General features: G+C 43.9%; 1 protein-coding gene across 1 annotated transcript in view; it reads left to right on the top strand.

Annotated features, from left to right (window-relative positions):
* Positions 1-19607, top strand: part of SEZ6L2 (seizure related 6 homolog like 2) — a 288620-nt gene that overhangs the window by 154160 nt on the left and 114853 nt on the right. The window contains exons 4-6 of the mRNA XM_069652000.1: positions 1014-1147; positions 15487-15679; positions 15990-16175. Coding sequence (XP_069508101.1) covers positions 1014-1147; positions 15487-15679; positions 15990-16175 — 513 coding nt within the window. The remainder of the gene's footprint in view (positions 1-1013; positions 1148-15486; positions 15680-15989; positions 16176-19607) is intronic.

The following is a 19607-nucleotide window of genomic DNA, read 5'->3' as shown; positions in this document are numbered from 1 at the left end:
CATCCCATAATGAACGTGCCAGGGTCGTAATGGAGGCCCATTGACTCTGGTGGTAGGTAAGGATAACCAAGGCCCAATTCCTCTGAACTTTTATTTGCAACCCTTTACACGTATCCCTCACACATTGACACCAGAGGAAAAGGTGTAAACTAGCCTACTCTCTACAACCTAAGAGAGAGAAGTAAAACCATCGTAATGTCCCCATGAACAGGAGAGAGTAGGGAAAGCCACCTAAGGGACAGAGGCGAAGGCCATCTAGCTCTCTCTCAGATCCAGGAGCAAGTAGTGGAAGCCACCCTACTCTCAGCCAACCCAGGTGATATCATGAAAGACATTGTGCTCTCCTGCCCCAGAAGGGAGACAAGGGGAAGCAGCGAAAGTCTCTGCTAGGGGACAGCAGGGGAAGCCTCCTACTAGGCCCCGCCCAGTATTGAGCTGTGGGAACTGCCCTGCTGTCTTCTATCTAGGAGGGAGAAGTGTAAACACCCTACCCTTGCTTGGTCAGCTGAGATCAGGGGAAGCCGCCCTTCCCTCTCCCACTTAAGAGGCAGAGGTAGCAGCTCCCTTACGTTCCCGTACCCAAGAACGAGTGGTGGAAGTGATCCTATTCTTCCCCCTCTACCTGCCAGGATAGTGCATTAGAAGCCAACCTCCTCTCTCTACCAAGAAAAGAGCAGTGGGCGATGGTGCAGTGCCAGTGTAGACACCATTATGCCTAGGGAGAGTGCTCTGTTCCAATGTAAACAATAGCCTGCTAAGGGAGATAACACTGCTTCATCAGAGATTTTAGTGTGCCAAGAAAAAGAGTTATGTGTCTAAACACACATAATGTCTCTAGATAGAAGGAGCTGTGCCATGTTAAAAAGTACAAGCCCCGACTTGAGACTAGGAAGACTGCTATTCTGCCAAAGGTCACAGGACTGTTCTAATGTTGCTATGTGTCTAGGGAAACAGGGAAACAGGCCAGGTCTGCAGAGAAAGAAGTAACTCTTTGTTCTCCTGATTTCCTTTAGTTCTCTGTAATAATAACATTACTGACCCGGAAGGATACATAGAGTCGCCTGATTACTCTGGTGCAGCGTACTACGGGGGCCTGGACTGTACATACAGTATCACTGTCTACCTGGGCTACGGAATAGAGGTGCAGGTGAGTGCATACAGGTGCCACAAGCAGACACCATTTTACCCGGCTGCTATGGATGTAAATGTTTATGTTTAGGTACCATTTTGAAGAACTTCATTTGTGAAAGGGACTGTCATTAAAGCACACTGAACGCAGGTGCGGTAAAGGCCCATATGAAACAGGAACAGGAGGTCTGATAGAGGGGGATTGTTCGTGTAACACAAGTGTAGCTGCTGGGAGAGCCACTGTCCTTCCAAATAATGACTGCAAGTGCAATAGGGAATGAAATGGGGTTCAAGAGTTGCGGCCCTAATAATTATCAGGGCTGCCTGTTTTCTGTTTTTTCATAGATACAGACAGAAATCACTCTTATTCCTTTCAGTACTCATTTGCCAAGAATGAAAAAAGCAGAAATGTATGTCTCTTGTGTATGTCTCTCGATTCCCTCTTTAGTTTGTCAAATATGCCTTGCAGTCCGAAAAAAGTGATTTATTTCTCTTTGAAATTGTTTAAAGGGCTATAGAGATGTTAATCATTCTAGCATAAGGAGCAGCTGTTTGCTGGATCTTGGCTTGATATGCAAGAACCCACCTCTACGATCTTCACCTTATGGGGATCAAAGCGCTACATTTTTATTTGACTAAATACTTTAAAGCAATAATTGCAAATTATGTGTTTACAGAGCACGTATAAATGTGGATAAAACAGATTAAATGCTCAAAAATTAAATATGGATGAACATAGACGGAAATGTTGAAATGATTAATACCATAAAACAGGGAGCCATTTTTCTTATAACACAGAGACAGCAGATATAAGCGATGGCTGTCGTAAGGAAGGATCAGTGAGCATAAAAAGGGCGGACCTATCATGCAGGGAAGAGTAGGCATGGAAGAAGGACCTCTCCTAGGACACAGTGCGATGTTCTGAGAGAATGATTTTCTGCAGAATACAAGGACATCAGATCTGAGAGAGGAGGGTCCTAATGACACATTGACCGGACGCGTAAGAAAAGTGTGCTTGTTATAACAAAAGCGTAAGAGATGCGACAACAGAAACGCATCAAAAGCATACATACACACTCAAAATAGGAATACAAAATATATTTTTTTGTGCTTAAACAATAAAGGCAATAGTCTCTCTTGAGGGGAAGTGAGCTGAATTTGTCACGGTAGCCCACCTTTGCGTGCTATATTTTATTTATTTATTGGATATTTATAAGGCGCTTACACAACAAGACAGTGTTCAAAGCGCTGGAAATCACAAGGGAGCCAATAAACAATGAAAATTACAATAAATAACTAGAAACGGCAAGCGGTCCTGCTAGGCCTTGTGACACTAGCATCTTGCAAGTGCAGTGAAAAGAAAAAGGAACAAGGGAGGGTGGGGTGGGGGAAAGTGCTATTAGGGTTCCCTACGGGAGAGGGGGGGAAGTGCCAGAGGTGTCCGTTGGGGGAGGCAACAGGTAAGTGCATGGACGGAGACATGCCAGGCAAAGAGAGGTCTACCGTCTAACAGGTAAGTGTAGGACAGAGGCAAACCACCAGACAGGCGGGTGCGGTCCCAGTGGGCAGTGCAGGGGAGGTGCTGGGGGCGATTGGGCAGAAGGACAGGTACCTATTGGGCTCTTGAGGGACCAGGCCACCATTCTCAGTGGCAGGGGGGATGGTTAGCACGGGAGAGGGAAGGAGGAGGAGAAAAAAAGGCCTTGAGTTGTTTGCGGAACTTGAGGTGGTCCGGTTCAAGACGAAGAGAGAGAGGGAGACTGTTCCAAAGGAGGGAGCCAGCTGAGGAGAGGGATCTGCCCCCAGCTCTGGTTTTGGAGAAGCGTTTCATCAGCAGAGAGTTGGAGCCAGAAGATCGAAGGGATCTGGAAGGAGAGTATTTAGTAAAAGAGAGTTGCAGGTAGCGTGTTCCCAGGCCCCAACAGCCTTGTGGATGATGCAAAGGGTATTGAATTAGATCCTTGCAGCAGCCGGGAGCCAGAGGAGGGATTTTAGAGCTGGAGAGATATGGTTCCAGGAGTTGAGGCCAAGGATAAGTCTTGCAACCCTATTCTGGATTAGTTGAAGAGGACGGAGCGAAGAAAGAGGCAGGTTGAGGAAGAGCCTGTTACAGTAATCTACCCTGGAGAGGGCCAGAGCTCGAGAGACGTTGAGCTTCTGGGGGAAGGCGAGGTAAGGGAGAATGCCTCTAGGGATGGGAAGTTGAAAGTGGGCCTTCTTGGCAAGGTCCAAGATGTGAGGAGTAAGGAGCGAGGGGAGTCGAAGATGACCCTGAGGTTTCTGGCCTCAGTGGGAGGAGCGGGAGGTGAGCCCATAGAGGGCAGCCAGAGTGCAGGAGGGAAACGGGGAGCAGGTGTCCCCATAGGAAGGATCTCGGTCTTACTGGCATTAAGACAGAGATCATTGGAGGTGCACCAAGACTGAATAGCAGACAGGCATTCAGGGATGATAGAGGAGGAAGAGGAGGAGGAAGAGGCGAGCTTGAAGAAGAGCTGTGTGTCATCTGCGTAACATTGGAAATGAGCAGAGAAGGCAGCAATCAGGTGAGCAAGAGGTGCAAGGTAGATGTTGAAAAGCCAAGACGAGCGGATACAGCCCTGGGGAACACCACATGTAGAGAGAGTGGTGGAGGAGGAGAAGTAGCCCCGGAGCACTTGGGAAGGGTGGTCAGTGAGGAAGGAGGTCAACCAATCCAGTGCCCGGTCTGAGATACCAAGACTATCTTGGAGCTGCTTTCTAAGGATAGAATGGTTGACCGTGTCAAAGGCGGAGGAGAGGGCAAGGAGAATGAGAATAGCAGAAGAGTTAGAGTCAAGATTTGCGAGCAGTTCATCACGGGTGTTCAGGCAAGCAGTTTTCTGTGCCTTTTGATGCTCAGAATCCAGTTTGATAGTCATGCAAACAACCAGTGAGCTCAGTGTGTTGGGTCAGTTGGGGGAAGAACAACTTCTCGAGTAGTTTCCCAAGGAATGGTGTGGTAGAGATAGGGCGATAGTTGGCTGGACACGAGAGGTCAGCTGAAGGCTTTTTTAGGACGGGGTGCACAAGGGAGTGCTTGAGAAAAGAAGAGAAAGAGCCAGATGCTAAGGAGTGATTGCAGACGTCAGTGAGAGATGGAGAAAGGGAGGAGATTCTGTCTTTAATGCTTCTGGAAGAACTGGGAGACACCTGTTTGGATGAGACCTTCATAGAGCGCACTACTCTAGAGATTTCATCCGTTGTGATAGGTGAGAAGGAGGATAGAGTGGGTGGGGCTGGAGGAGAGGCAAAGGGGGGCAGGGGGACAGGAGGATGAATGGAGGAAGGGGAGGAAGAGCGAGAGGTCAGAATTCCCTGAGTTTTAGAGGTGAAATGGGTGGCCAGTGCCGTACAGAGGGCCTGCGAAGGAAGAGGCGGGGTGGAGACTGCAGATGGCTAGTTCCTTGCTGATTTTGAAGAGTTCAGCCATGCTGTTAGAGGCTGTAGAGATGCAGGCCGGGTGTGGGCCCTCTTCTTGGTGCTGATAGAGAGAGACAGTATTGCCTTTGGAGTAGGCTACAGGCCAGTTTGTCAGAGGGTGAGCTCGAGGTCTGCCACTTCCTCCCAGCAACTCTGCACTTGTGTTTCAGAGCGGCTAGATCAGAGTCAGACCAGCATTTACGTTTGGAGGCAGGTTTCAGACGGATCCTCATGACAGGTGCAAGAATGTCAAGAGTGTTAGTGATAGCAAGATCAAGATTGGCAAGGACAGAATCAGTGGGAGAGTCAAGAGGAGGGGAAGGAGGAGGGATGAATGTGGAGGCAAACAACAGCTGACACTTGTATCGTATAATTGCTAATAGAAGAAAACACGGTGCTCGTAAAGAGCTAAACTGTCACTGGTGTGAGCCTTAGTGCTGATGCTTATATTATCCACATTCTGTAGTGCTTTCTCATATCAGTATTGAAAGTGTGACATCATTACGACCTATAATTAAAAATCATGCCTACTGTGCAGTTGAGGTTAATCCCAAAGCAAAGACAGCTTCCTGTCCTGTCATTCATAGTGACCCTGACAGTGCACTTTGGTTTGAGTATCCCAGAACAAGCAGCCGTCATTTAAAGGATGGATTACTTACATTGAGCCCCCCACCGTCCCACACCGACACCGAATGTTTCCCTTTTGCTTGAATAATTGCTGTTCCAGTCACTCCAGTTATTTATTTGTATTTTTTATTGTATTATACAGTTAACAGAGTCACCTTTTAATACATTGTTTAAAACACTTTCAGCATCAGTTAATCAAAACAAATACAATTTCCCAAAAAGTAAGAAGAACATATAATGTCATCTTTGCACTCATATACATATCAATAAGGCCAAGTAATTCATAAATAAGAACATCTATGTCATGCAATAATATTACAAATTAATTAAATCTGCTTCCAAAATCTAATCATAAATAAAATACAAGTATCATGATTTCAGTCCATAAGTAGCGACCACAATTCCTCATATGTATGAATACCTGCCAGGTCAGCTTCCTCTAAGCATTTCAACCTTATCTCATACAGCGAGGAGCAGTAGATTGTCAGGTGTTTCGCAGTCTCTATACAATCGTCTCCACATAAGCCACAACATCTCTAATTTCTTGGCATCTTAAACCATGGGCCAATACCTTCCAAGGTATGTACAGAATAAAATGTAACTTTAAAATTATCCCAGACATATTAATTGCCCAAGAAATTACTGATATAACTAGGGACACTCTCACGTTCACAGTAATATGTCAGGAACGATTCGGCAGACAATTTAGTGGATAGGTCTACATCATTTGTTCCATACACCGTGGATAAAGGAAACCTTTCATGGAACTTCTAAAACTATTAAGCAGTAGACACAAAGGATCCCCAGTATGAAAGTGAATCAACATTTTAACAGTGGTTTCTAGCTCTGAAAAATAACTAGCATGCATAAGGAATTTCCAGGTGCTTAGGGTATCATAGAGAAGTCTTATTAGAGAACCATCAAGGGAATTAACTCATTTCCAGCACATGGTGAGACAACTCAAGTTACTTTTTTTAGTAATGCACTGAAAATTAAACTCCAAGTATGTGAGCTCTGCTGGAGTATGAGGGGAGAGTCTCAATAAGGTCTTTAACATGTTATGCTCCAATTTTATTAAGACAGAAATTCTCCAAAGTGCCCAAATCTCTACGCCATAGAGCATCACCGTTGGTATCTTGGGGAGATACAGCCTGATGAGCACTCCAACAGAATACACACTGCCCTTGTGGGCAAAGGATCAAATGGCACCCACCATCTGGGTGGCTTTTATTTGAATTTGTTCATAGTGCAGCTTGCTATTCAAATTTGCATCAAGAGTGATCCCAACGTATTTATATGAGGGAACTATCTCGATGCACTCTTTATTCAACATACATTTCCTTAGCCAAATCATTTTATGCTTGGGAGCAAATACCTTAATTTTGGTTTAAGTGATGTTGATCGTGGGTGAATTATGCTGGGCATAGGTGCTCAAATGATTTAAAGAGGACTGTAGTCCCCCAGGAGTAAAATCTAGGAGTGCCAGATCATCAGTGTAAGCCAGCCAACGAAGACTGGCATTACCTAATTAGGGAGGGATGGAATTAGAATTAGTAATACCAACGCCTAGGTCTGACAGATATAAGTTGAAAAGTGTGGGTGCAAGAATGCACCCCTGCTTAACTCCTGTCTGTGTGTAAATCCAGCTGGTAGTGGCTCCATGTTGGCTCAGCCTTACCTTTAGCCTGGTATTCTCATGCTGGCAGATGATCATTTTCAGTAATCCCATAGGTATGTTGCAGTGTGCTAATTTATCCCACAGTCTATGCCTGCCAACCGCGTCGAAGGCTACGCTGAAGTCAATAAAGGCCACGAAGACTGGAAGCTTACGCATCATCTAGGCTTACTGCACAGTAGTGACAAGAGCAAGACCATTCATTGTGGTGTTATAACTTCTCCACTCTCCTCCTTGAAACCCCTTCCCCTTCCTGCCTCCCCTCCCTCCTTTATCTTTCCCCTTGACTATCTCCCTCCCCCCCACTTCCCCACTCTCACCTTTCCCCTTCCCTCCTCCTACTCCTCATCACCCCCCCACCCAGTCCTACTCCACTATTCTCCCTATTCCCTTCAGTTAATTGCTCTTCTTACAGTTTTGTTGACTGATTCATATTGTAATTTGCTTCTACCGTTATATTGTTCATGTTTAATGTATTAAGTTGTTCAATTATACAGTGCTTTGGTGTAAAGTGCTTTATAAATCAATAAATACAAATACAAATAACCTTTTCTAAAACCAGTTTGATTGAGAGGAATGATGTTGTTTTCCTCTATCCAAAAGTTCTGCTCCTCAACTAAACACCCTTGCAAAAATGACTCACATTGAGTCAATCATCTCTCACTATAAAGCATTAGTACCCTTTCTGCCACTATTCTAGCTTTTTCCAGGGTGGTCGAATTCTATTTTACTCGTTTAGCGCCATTATTTATACAAATGTCACCATTTAAGTCATACAGTCCAGCAGTTTCCTTGGATGTTAGCGTGACATAGATTGGCATATGATCGCTCCCTTCTCTTGTCAATGTCGCCATGTCCTCTACCAGACCCAGTGCCACTTGATTAATAAACACATAATCATAAAGCTGTGCCCAGAATAAATGCCAGCATTGTCACCAGTGATAGCCGGTGAATTCTTTCATTGCTTGGCTGTGAATGTTTTACATTAATATGTGCAAGTGAGGGAGTCCAATACAGGCAAGATTTGAGGAGGGTTGCCCCCCTACAAATGACTTAAAATACTAGATTTAAATGGTATTTCTTAAGGCACATTATTTTGACAAAACTGGATAAAAAGCTATTCAGTTTACAATTGGTTTTGCAGGGCAACATATAAAAAACTCCAAATAGATGCCAGATTACCAACAGTACACAGGAACATTTTCCAACACATGAGTGTGATGCTTCTGTGCACAATTGGCATCCAGGTATTTTGCCAGTGTAAGAATACATTTACCAAGTATGGTTCGGCATTCTCCCCCAAAATACTTTAAACTAATGCATTTTACAGCACACTTTCTGTGAACAATTGGGTAAAATGCCACACAGTTTGCAATCGGGTTTCTAGGGTAACTCATGAAACAATCCAATAGATGCAAGTCATCAACAATGCATTTTGAAATGCATTTTCATGGTGCCTTTTTTCACAAGATATGCCAGCATGAAAAACATGTTTATTCTGGCTATCCCCATACATGCCCGTGCTGGCTGCACTAATATATGCCAATATTCCCATGTAAGGACATGCTCATGCTTGCTTTGCACATAATGCTAGTAATGATACTATAAGAAAACATATTCAAGTTGGCTCTGTCAATGTATAGTAGTATCCCCACCTAAGAACATAGCCCTGTTGACTTTGCAGAAAAAAGGTCATGCAACAGTAAGAACACATGTCAGGACGGGCTGCAACGATGTAGGCCTGCATGACCACAAAACAATACAGCCCATTGTATAAAGGCGCTGTATAAATGTTGTAATATAAATAAATCATGTTGATTTTACCTTTGAGGCCCAGAAATAAGGAGGGAGAATGCCACAGTAAGAAAACATATCCGGACTAGCTGCTCCAATGCTCCAATGTAAACTTGTTTGGCTATGAAAGAACACTCATCGTGCTGGTTTTACCATGGATGCCCAGCAAAAAATGCGATGCCACAATAATAAAACATGTCCTATCTGGCTGCACCAATATAGGGCAGGATAGCTATTTAATAACACTTATCATGTTTTTTTTACACTTGATGCCTAGTAAAATAATACCATTAAACAGTAAGAAAATAAATATTAACTAGATGCACCAATGAAGGCTACTATAGCCATTTAATAACACTTATTGGGCTTGATTTACTCTTCATGCCCCGTAAAAAAGATCAGTTTACAGTAGGAAAATGAACCCTTACTGGATGCACAGATGTAGGCCAATTTAGCCAGGTAATAACAGTTATCATGTTTGCTTTACCCTTGATGCCCATTAGCAAATACAATGCCACTGTAAGAAAAGATATCCATACTGGCAGCTCCACAAATTAGCTCCCATTTCACCCCCAATCAAAGGCCCACAGCCCGGTACAAATGCAAACACACACACAATCATACTGCATGTGCGAATAAGTGAGTATATGCTGTTTCATACTGAGGGAGCGCTCAGTGATTTCACTGAGCTGTCTTGGCTCCTCCAAAATGGGCAGCCAGTTGGCACAGCATTACCCATTATGGATGAGCCACCCATATTGCCCATACAACTAATAACATTGCCAAGCCGCTGTGCAAAAACATGTCCATGCATACTGTGCTTTGGGGATGGGTCCTGAGCCGACATTACTAGGCAAACACAGGCTGGTAAGTCTGCTGTCTACCTACATTGCTCTTCAGAGAGGAGATTCTCTCATGAGAATACTAATAACTCCAACATTATAAAATCTTGAAGACTGTGTAAAGATAAATCTGAAAATAGTGTTCAAGATATTATGATCGGGAAAGCCATAACCATGCGTAGCTTGTTTTTTATACTTCAGCTAAGTTTAAATCGATTTCATTTTTTGCAATGGCTGCACATGATCCTCCAGCTAAGGGTCATCTGCACAAAGGATATTGATATTTTTGTCATACTAGTGAAATCAGATGTACGCTCCTCTATTTTCTATTTTATCTCGCGGACGGTGACATCATTGTCAATGGCTCACTCCGATTTACTCTTTCAAATGTATGCTTGGTGTGTGGTATACCATGGTACTAATGAATATTGGTCGGACAAATTAATAGTGAGGCCGAATGATGTTATGAACAAAGTGGGTCAAAAGGCTATCAAGACCTTCTTTGAGGGCCACAGGGAAGTTTACATTTTACCTCCTACTGTCACTGAATATTGTGGAAAACTTGATAAGGCACGATGGGACTGGTTACCTTCTGTCATTCCCACTAAAATCAAACGCAGTTTCGAATACAAATGATTATCATGTCATAAATGCCTTAACATGGAATACCAAAGGACACTCTCACTATACGGATTCAGGGGGACTACCAGATAACGCTCATCTATTTGATATAATTGCCTTACAAAAAACATTGAGTATAGACACATTTATTATGGTTGGCCATAATACTATGCAGAGGATGGCCAGTAAGGGTGAGAAGGGAAGACCCTAGGGGAGGGCTTATCATTGGGGGTCAGGAACTCCTACACTATTAAGGAAATGACCACCATTAACCACACTAGTAATGTCTTGTTAGGCTTAATCACATGTCTTAGGTTGACTGGAAACCAAACTCAAATATTGATGATCAATTTCTATGACCCACCGGGCCTAGGATGTCGCATGGCCAATAGAATGGCGGTTGAAGAACATACTCAGTGGGAGGGGATTGTCTGAAGGATGATTACTGTCTTGAGGACAGTGGGAGATTTTAACTCTAAAATTCCAGCTTCATTGAACTGTTGTGATGCTGATCTGATAGACACGCTATGGCAGATCCCTCGGGCATTCCCAAAACAAAAGGTGGATAACAGTAAGGGCAGGCTATGGTACATGACTCTAGTGCCCCAAGGTTTGAGTATGTTGAATGGACGTATTAAAACATAATATCTCCGTCAATAATACGAGGGTCACTAGTAGATCTGCATCTATTATTGATTATATATTTCTTAGCGGCCCTGATATTAAACACGCAGAAAGCAAGGGTTATGCGTAAGGAAGAAAGCAATCACTACCCTACTATGATCTCAGTTACAGGAATCTGGCTATGCTAAATGCACCTGCAACAAGTGTTCCCATGTATTCTATTGTATGAATTAAATAACTGGATGACTATTGCCTGTTAATCATACTGGCATCATAGAGGTCTCTGCCACATTAGCCAATATATTGACAATGGTTACTGTTATTTAAAAAGCAAGACATGCTTATAAGTGCCCATGTGGTATTTCCAGGCTTAAATGCAGCATTTGATGTGGTTTACCACTGTTTATGGCTGTGTAAATTGCAACAATATTGGGGAATTCTGGATGGACTCCTTAAAATGTTGATTGCACTACGTGAAACTACTACTGTGGCGGTCAGATTAAATAGGAAGGGACTACATACAGGACTGAAACAAGCATGTGTCCTTGCTCCCCATTATTTAATATTTATTTATCTGTTTGGTCCCTTGCCCTGGAAATTAGCTCTATATTTCTGCTGAAAATAGGTTCATACAAGGGTCAGTGGGTTGGGTACGCTGATGATGTCATCATCATGGACGGGAATCCTGCTGGGCTGCAGAAGCAAGTAGAGGCCTTTCTACAATGTGCTTTAATACATTCCATGGTTATTAATATAGGTCATTAATGTAAGGAAGACCAGATCTAACAAAACTAGGAAACATGGCAGGACCACAAATTATAAATATCTTGGAGTCATTAGGGACCATAGGCTACTGTGGGAAGACCATCTGGACTCAGTAGAATGTTCAATTAATCTAAACCTGGCTGAATTTAGATCCTCTAGGATGAACCATTGTGGACATAATTTATAATCATTAATTGATTTCTATAAACGTAAATTAGTCCCAATAATGCTGCATGATTCCGAAATCTGGGTGGCATTACAGATTACAAGTTTAGGAATAAGGGACAGCCTTTGTATTAAGATTCTTTCTTCATTTGCTCAGTTCACCTGTAGAATATATCAGGGCTGAGTTTGGCCTAACATCAATACATTATCAGATAATAAAGAGGTGATTAAATATTGCTAACAAAATATATACTGCAAGTGGATATAAACCCCTGCAGTACCTATATATCACTAGCTCTGAGGCGAATTTTGGACTAAGGAAAACCATGCTTGGTAATTTATACAGTGAAGCGGTATACTGGTCAACTTGCCTTAACACTGTTGTCTTGGGCCATATTGACAGTAAATTAAAAGCACAGATAAAAAGATCACTTGTGCTGATAGCTCATGAACTGAATAGGATTAACTCTAAAACATTTTCTCACAAATATTTCGCTTTCATACTATCCCCGGATGAAATTCCAAAATATGTGCATGAATATCCGAATCAAAACATTAGACAAAATAATGTACGTTTTCAGTTTAATGCAACAGCAACACTAGACATATCTGGTGCCTGGAATAACACACCCCTGCATCATATGCATTGTATGTTTTGTATGAATTGGGTAGACAATAATTATATTGTATGTACTCTATATGTATTGTATTGTGTAAAAAAAGCTACATAATGCATAGTTGTTGTATGCTGATAAAACAATATGTGATTATCACACGTAACAACACTCATATTGGCTTTGCCCATAATGCTAGAAATATTGTCATGCCACTGTATGTAAACATGTCCATGCATAATAACAGTAGTATTGCCAATGCCCCTGCATGAAAACATGCTGATTCAGGCCACTATTTGCAAACACCCCATCTAAGAACCATACATGTCTTTGCCCATAATGCCAGTAATACCACCTTGCCATGCCACATTGAGAACCCCCATGCTGGTGTGTACCACCCACCAATCCCTTTGCCCATAATTCTAGAAATATTGTCATGCCACAGTATGAAAACATGTCCATGCTGCCTGTGCCACTATAGGCCAGATGAAAAGTTACATACATAAAAGAATTTACATGGGTTTGGCTATAATGGCACTAATATTGCCATTCCACTGTATAAAAAATGTCCAGGAAACCTGTGCCACGACAGGTCACTATACCACGCAAAAACACCCACATTGGCTTTGCCCTTAATGCAGTAACTTTGCCATGCCACTGTTTGAACACGTCCACATAGGCTGTACCACTTTAGTCCACTACCCCACCTAAGAACACTCACATCGTCTTTGACTATGATGCAGCTAATATTGCCATGCCACTGTAGGAAAATATGTCCATGCATAATAACAGTAGTATTGCCAATGGCCCTGCATGAAAACATGCCGATGCAGGGCACTATGTGCAAGCACCCTCATCTAAGAAACATACATTGGCCCTCATTACGACCTTGGCGGAGAACCATGGTGCTTTTAGCACCATGGTCCATGGCGCTAAGTTGCCAACTCCGCCATGGTGGTTGGCGGACGTACCGCCCCATTCCGACCTTGGCGGGGCGGTAAGTCCCCAATCCCCATTTACCCTTCCCCATTCCCATTTTTGCCCCATAGGGCATAATGGGAGTGGGGAAGGCGTTAATTACGCCACCGTAAATTACGGTGGCGTAATTAACAACAAGTCCCTTAGCGCCATGGATTTTAACGCCTGCAAAAAGCAGGCGGTAAAATCACCATGGCGCTACGGGAACTCGTACTCAGGCGGTAAGGGTCGGCGAAGTTTACGCCGGCGTAAACCCCTTTCCGCCTGGGTCGTAATGAGGGCCTTTGTCTTTTCCTATCATGCCAGTAATATCAACTTGCCATGCCACATTGAGAACCCCCATGCTGGTGTGTACCACCCACCAATCAACTCCCCACCCCCCCGCCCACAAGTTGCTCTGCACCAGCTCCTTTCTTCACACACCCTCCAGCCATTCAGCCCGTCACGCGGTTCACTCAGCACAACTCTCTCGCATAAACACACAGCCCCACAGACTCAATTTCGTGTGAGAATTCCTACACTCGTACGCTTACACATGAGCTCATACATACAGATAGACACATGCGCTCCCACATGAGCATATACACATGCTCACATCACAAATCCTAACACAACATTCCAGAACACACACACACACACACACACACGCAAGAACGCACACACACACACATACACCCCCACACACTAAGTCTCACAAAAATGTTACCTTTTTACTTATCTTCATGCAGCAGCTGCGACATCTTTTCCGCAGGACTCCATCAAGATATAGGCTGAACAGTGCAGGAGCCTCCATTTGCCCTGCTTGTCTCACCAGTGACTATGCTGCCAGGGCTGATGGGACTTGTAGGCCAAACCATCTGAAGAGCCGCAGGTTGCAGACCCCAGCCATAGAGTGAGACATGGAGCACCCATTCCGCTATTCATCTTTTTCCTGTTGCAAGCGATTGCATCCTACCACTGTTGCGAACTGATGCAGACCACCCCCTACATTTCACATGCAGACTGTTGAGGCAACATTTCTTGGTGTGCTTTTAGCTGGCAGTACGTGAATCTTCCACCTTACCGCTAAAATCGTAGCAGTGGTGCGGTAATGGGGCAGTAAGGTGGCCGTAACAGAATAACCGGCACTTTGCTACCCCTTTTTGCTCACGGATGTACTCATAGTGAGGCTCTGCATTTTTTACCACTACCACAGAACTCACAACGCCGCCTTAAATCTATAAACTAGATCCTAAAGCCAAAACGGCAAGGCAGTAAAACAGGCAGTATTTCCAAATAATGCATGTTTTACAACAACCAAATACACGTAATGAGATTGATAGAATGAAACACTGTTATGAAATAAGAAAGAAGCATTTCTTAGAACTAAACATGGCAGCTGTGACAGCCTGCAACATATTGAAATATGAAAATTCTTGTAAACACTGCCTGAGTGAATGGGCCATCCAAATGGAAAAGTGGGAAAATGCTCCTTTCATGGAACATGGAAGATCCTTGAAAATACAATGATGTGGATTTAAATATTTCTTTGAAGTAGATCCTCCCCTTGGGATTGACACCTTTTGTTTCTCTTAGCCACCCCATCCCAGGGTGCCGTGCTGCCATAAAGCTTTCTAACAGTTTGATTAATCTTGGGGCCCTGATTCATGGAATATTTGCCAGGTACAAAGTGAATTTGCACTGCTGAAAGGTGACTTGGCACTCCAGACACAAACCCTGATTCATGGAACCTTGCAAAATGCGTGCAAAGTCAGCGCATAGTCATTTTTACAGTACAAAATGACTTTGCACGGACTTAATACACTTTGCACGGTTCCATGAATCTGGTTTTGTGTCGGGAAAGCAAAGTCACTTTTCAGCAGGGCAAATATTGCATGAATCGGGCCCTTAGGCTCTACACATAGGTCCTAAAAAAAGCGTTTCTGTTTTGCCCAATATATATATTTCCTAATTTCCATCTGCAATCATTGAATTCCTGCCACCTTTGATTTGGGCTAACAAGTACTCTTATCTCTTTTCACCACTTAAATTAGGGTCTGATCTTTGGAAACATTTCAAGTTTTATTTGCAAATGGTTCACATTATTCACATTATTCAAACCAATTACAATTTTGCTTAAATTGGCTCAGATAATATTGCACTGTTTTCGGTGAAGACCAGTGCCCATGCTGGTCAGGATCTGTTTAAGATGCTATTTCTCCTTGAAACGTCACAGGTGCAAAGCTTGAACCTGACGAAGGAAGACTCCCTGACCGTGGAGGGACTGGGTGGAGACAAACCCTTAGTCTTAGCTAACGAGTCCCTGATGGTGGAAGGCCAGGTGATACGCAGCCCGACCAATCAGATCCTCATTCACTTCCAGAGCTATCATTCTACCTCGCCAGGTGTCTTCAAGTTCCATTATCAAGGTAACGCCAATCAAATGCATGCCTGTTCTGTGGAGGGTTATCTGTGGTGGTGGCAGATATCTGTGTTCAACTATCAGTTTACCCCTGTGTGGTTTGGTTTGAGCTCCATTGGTGGGAGGGCAGAACCAGCTCAAAGCCCATTAAATCCTTCACTACTCATTTAGTGAACCCTATCTTGTGAAGGCAAGGTGCATGCATTCAGTTCCCCTGCCTATTCGAACCTTGGCATCTCTGCCTCTTTGGTATAGTGGATAAATGTCTGCCATGTCCCCAGTAAACACTGAATGCCTCCCTCCCTCTTCCCCCGTAGCATTCATTCTAAGCTGTGGGTTTCCCAAGCGCCCAGATAATGGAGATGTTACCGTCAGCGACTTGCACCCTGGAGGCTCGGCCAACTTCAAGTGTGCCCCTGGCTTTAAGATCCGGGGCGAAGAGTCCCTTATCTGCTTGAACACCAGCCGTCCCCAGTGGAGTGGCAAAGCGCCGCTCTGCGCCGGTAAGTTACCTCAGTTCCTTTGACCTTCTGTTTGTCCATAAGCCTGACTTGCTCTCCATATGTATACCCTGCCTTTCTGGTTTCTTTTGAATATATGTATTGATTGCCATATGACTGTTATTCAAAGCATCTATCAATGGCTGCTCTGTCACAGTACTTTAGAGGTCTGTAATCTTTCCTGAGCTTATGAACTGCAACTCCCAGGATCCCTTTTCATTGACTCAGCTGTTAATGACTGATGAGAGTTGTAGTCCAAAAGCTCTGGAGAGCCAAAGACTGCAGACCCCTGCTCGGAAATTACTTGGGTCCGACTGCTTTGAGACTTTGTATGACACTGTGTGTGTGTGTTGCTTTCTGTGTAATAGTTTGTGATACACACAATACAAATGCCAACATATACATCTCATTGATAAAGGTTGTTTTTTTAGCACACAACTGCCATTGGTGGGGGTTTGTAGCAATCTATCCTTGTCTCCATGTCCAAAGGGCATTTGCTGCACAGCCCAAATGTCTGATCAACTAGAGTCTGGTGTCTAGCTGCATGGTGACGTGGGTGCGGATTGCCACCATGTGATGGCTTGCAGATGGATGATGGGCCCCTGCAGTGCTCTGAACTGGCTTCGAGAAGTTGCTGCTGCAACTAAAATTGCACTGACATGGGTTATGGGGTGAGTAGTGCGTGCAGCGACTGGTGAGGTGTGGTTTAGGGCTTTGACACTGGACCTCTCGCGACATCCGGTGAGTAGGATTGATCGCCATTTAGCCAAATGTAGTCTTAGGGCATGTGTGAGGGTGGGTTAGAACTATGTGACTGCCGGTAATGCATGGGATGGATGAAGCCTCACATGTGCTCGGCACATGAAACAGTACAGTAGTTCTATGGATTCGAGCCAGGCATGATAAACAGTGTGATCATTACAAAATGCATTATAAATGGGCGCATTGAAACCATAGTGCGGAGGGTTGCATGCTCTGTTGCAGTGTACCTGTAGAAGAAAGGGCTCTACGTGTAACATGAGCGCCACTGAATAGGTATGTGTTTGCCATAAGAGTGTAGCTTCATGTAGAAGTGGGTTTTATACAAGTGCTACACACACAGGATTTGAGACGGGTGTAGGAGTAAAGGTACGCAGGGGCAACGGTTGAGTTGCTGTGTAACTGTGCTAATGTGTGTTAGTGCCAGTATGTGCGTGTGTTTTGTATGGATGTAACTGCAGAGTGTCCGTGCACACTGTGAGTATATTAATGCACAGGGAAGTGTACATTATAGGTGTATAACTAGAAAGCCCACAAGGAACTGGGTGCTTATTTATTTATCCAGGAGATGTTCCCAGTACTACACTTCCCCTTGCCGTCTCTTCTGAGTACTTGTCTGCATAGTTGATTGTATCATAGAGGAAGGCTTGGGTTGACTGGTCGCCATGAATGCCTGATTGGTGTCTGGGTTACTACATCTGGGGTATGAGGGCGAGTGATCAGCATTTGTCCTCAAATTGGCGGTGTCCAGTGCATCATCTAAGGGCGAGGAGTTCCGGTTGATTCTGCTCTGAAGTAAGAGCTGTGCTTCAATTCCACAGCCTCAAAAGGCTAGGAGCACTTGTACGTAGTATGGCTGGCAGTCAAAGCCGAAGGAGGCAATGTGGGGCCTCAGCCTCCCCATGATTTATGATGTGCCTCATTCCATGAATAGGGGCATGTTGAGCTCTGGGAGTGCCTACGAGAGATGAAAGTAGATCATCTCCTACTCACTACCTAGGCCCAGAACTGCCACTAACAGCCAGGTTCTCAAGACAGGTAAGATAAGTGGACATACAGACACTTTTAAACCACAGTGGGCGCTCTGCAGTGCCTCTGCAAGCCGTGCCTTGGACCAAACTGCATGAAAGTTCTTAAGGCCATCTAGGAGCTTTATGAGGATGTAAAAAGTGGTGCATGACAGAAAGCTGAAGAGGAGATGGGTGGAATGTTTAGAATTAATCAGTGGGCATCATCAGTGAAGTGTATCTTGGGAGTCTTGCTACAGCAACCCTGGGAACCTACATCTAGACATTCCCATCCCAATTAAGGTGACTTAAAAAAAAAAAAACTGAAGAGTGGTGAGGTTTAGAATTACTCATAACCTCTGGCATTTTTCAGAGCAGCCCTCTAACCTTTCACTTTCAGCCTGCCATGCAATTACACAAGGGGAAACCCAGTGAGGCTGAAACATGTCTGTGGTTGCCTGCCATCTTGTGCAGAAGGGGTGTGAGCTCCATTTGGGCAGGACTGCTCTATTTGGGGGTGGAGCCAAGCCTTATTTCCATATAGTTTTCCCCTTCTGTAATGACACAGCAGGCTAAAAAGAAATGATTAGATGGGTTGCCCAGAGCAATTCCATAGGTTATGATTCATTAAGAAACCTGTCCTACAAGAGGTGGAGGTAGAGGTGTGTGACCATATTAACACGACAAAATAACCAGTATTTTACTCTATTCTATTCTATTTAATTTTTATAAAGCGCTAAATCACCCACAGGCGTGGGAGCGCTGACATAGATACATAGAGCAGACAAGACAATGATCATAGTGTTGCTAGTGATTCAAGATGCCAGTAGATTCATGGTTCCAGTAAGACGATAGGAGCAAGTACAATCTAAGCACCACCGCTATCAAATAGGCTGCTTTTCATGACCTTTCAAAATTGAAGATATGATGGCAATTTTCTAAAGGCATTTGGAAGGTAATTCCAAATCTTAGGCCCACATTCATTAAAACTGCAATCCTCGTGCGATTTAAGTGTGAAACGTGGTTGATGTAACAGATCTTTGTCGTTTGAACGAAAGTTTAAGTCTAAAGGGCATTTTCTTAAGGCGGTCTTGTAAATACCGCAGGGGCAATATGGGCAAAGCACCTATACAATAGCCAGGAAGCCTTAAAATCTATCCTTTGAGCCACAGGGAGCCAATGTATCTTCCTCTGTGCATTGGTTACATGATCTCTGCACCCTAGTACACAGACAGCGGTAACTGCTCCGTTTTGTAGGGTTTGCAGTTTCGTAATATTAGTGGCAGTGGTACCAGCAAGTAATCCATTGCAATAATCCAGCTTTGTGTTGATAGTTGCCGTAGCTATTAAGGCACGATTTTCTTCAGATAGGTAGGATCTAATTTGCCAAAGCAGATGGATTGTGTAAATGCATCCTGAATTTATACATGCAACGTGTTTGTTGAAATGTAGGTTGCAATCAAAGATGACTCCCAAAGTTTTGACTTGGCTAGAAACTTTGACAGAAACCCCCCAACTTCAGAAGCACTGTAGCGAGAGTCGAGAGACTTGATCTTGGCTGCAAATCCCACTATCAAGATCTCTGCCTTCCTGTCATTTAGGGCTATGGAATTATCAGACATCCAAGCCTTAATGGCAAAGAAGACTTTAGAGACCAACTCTGCATCAT

Source organism: Ambystoma mexicanum, chromosome 3p, assembly GCF_040938575.1.
Source record: "Ambystoma mexicanum isolate Mex_15411 chromosome 3p, UKY_AmexF1_1, whole genome shotgun sequence".
Classification (NCBI taxonomy): domain Eukaryota; kingdom Metazoa; phylum Chordata; class Amphibia; order Caudata; family Ambystomatidae; genus Ambystoma; species Ambystoma mexicanum.
Note: the sequence above shows the minus strand (reverse complement) of the source record. Positions and strands in the feature narration are given on the sequence as shown.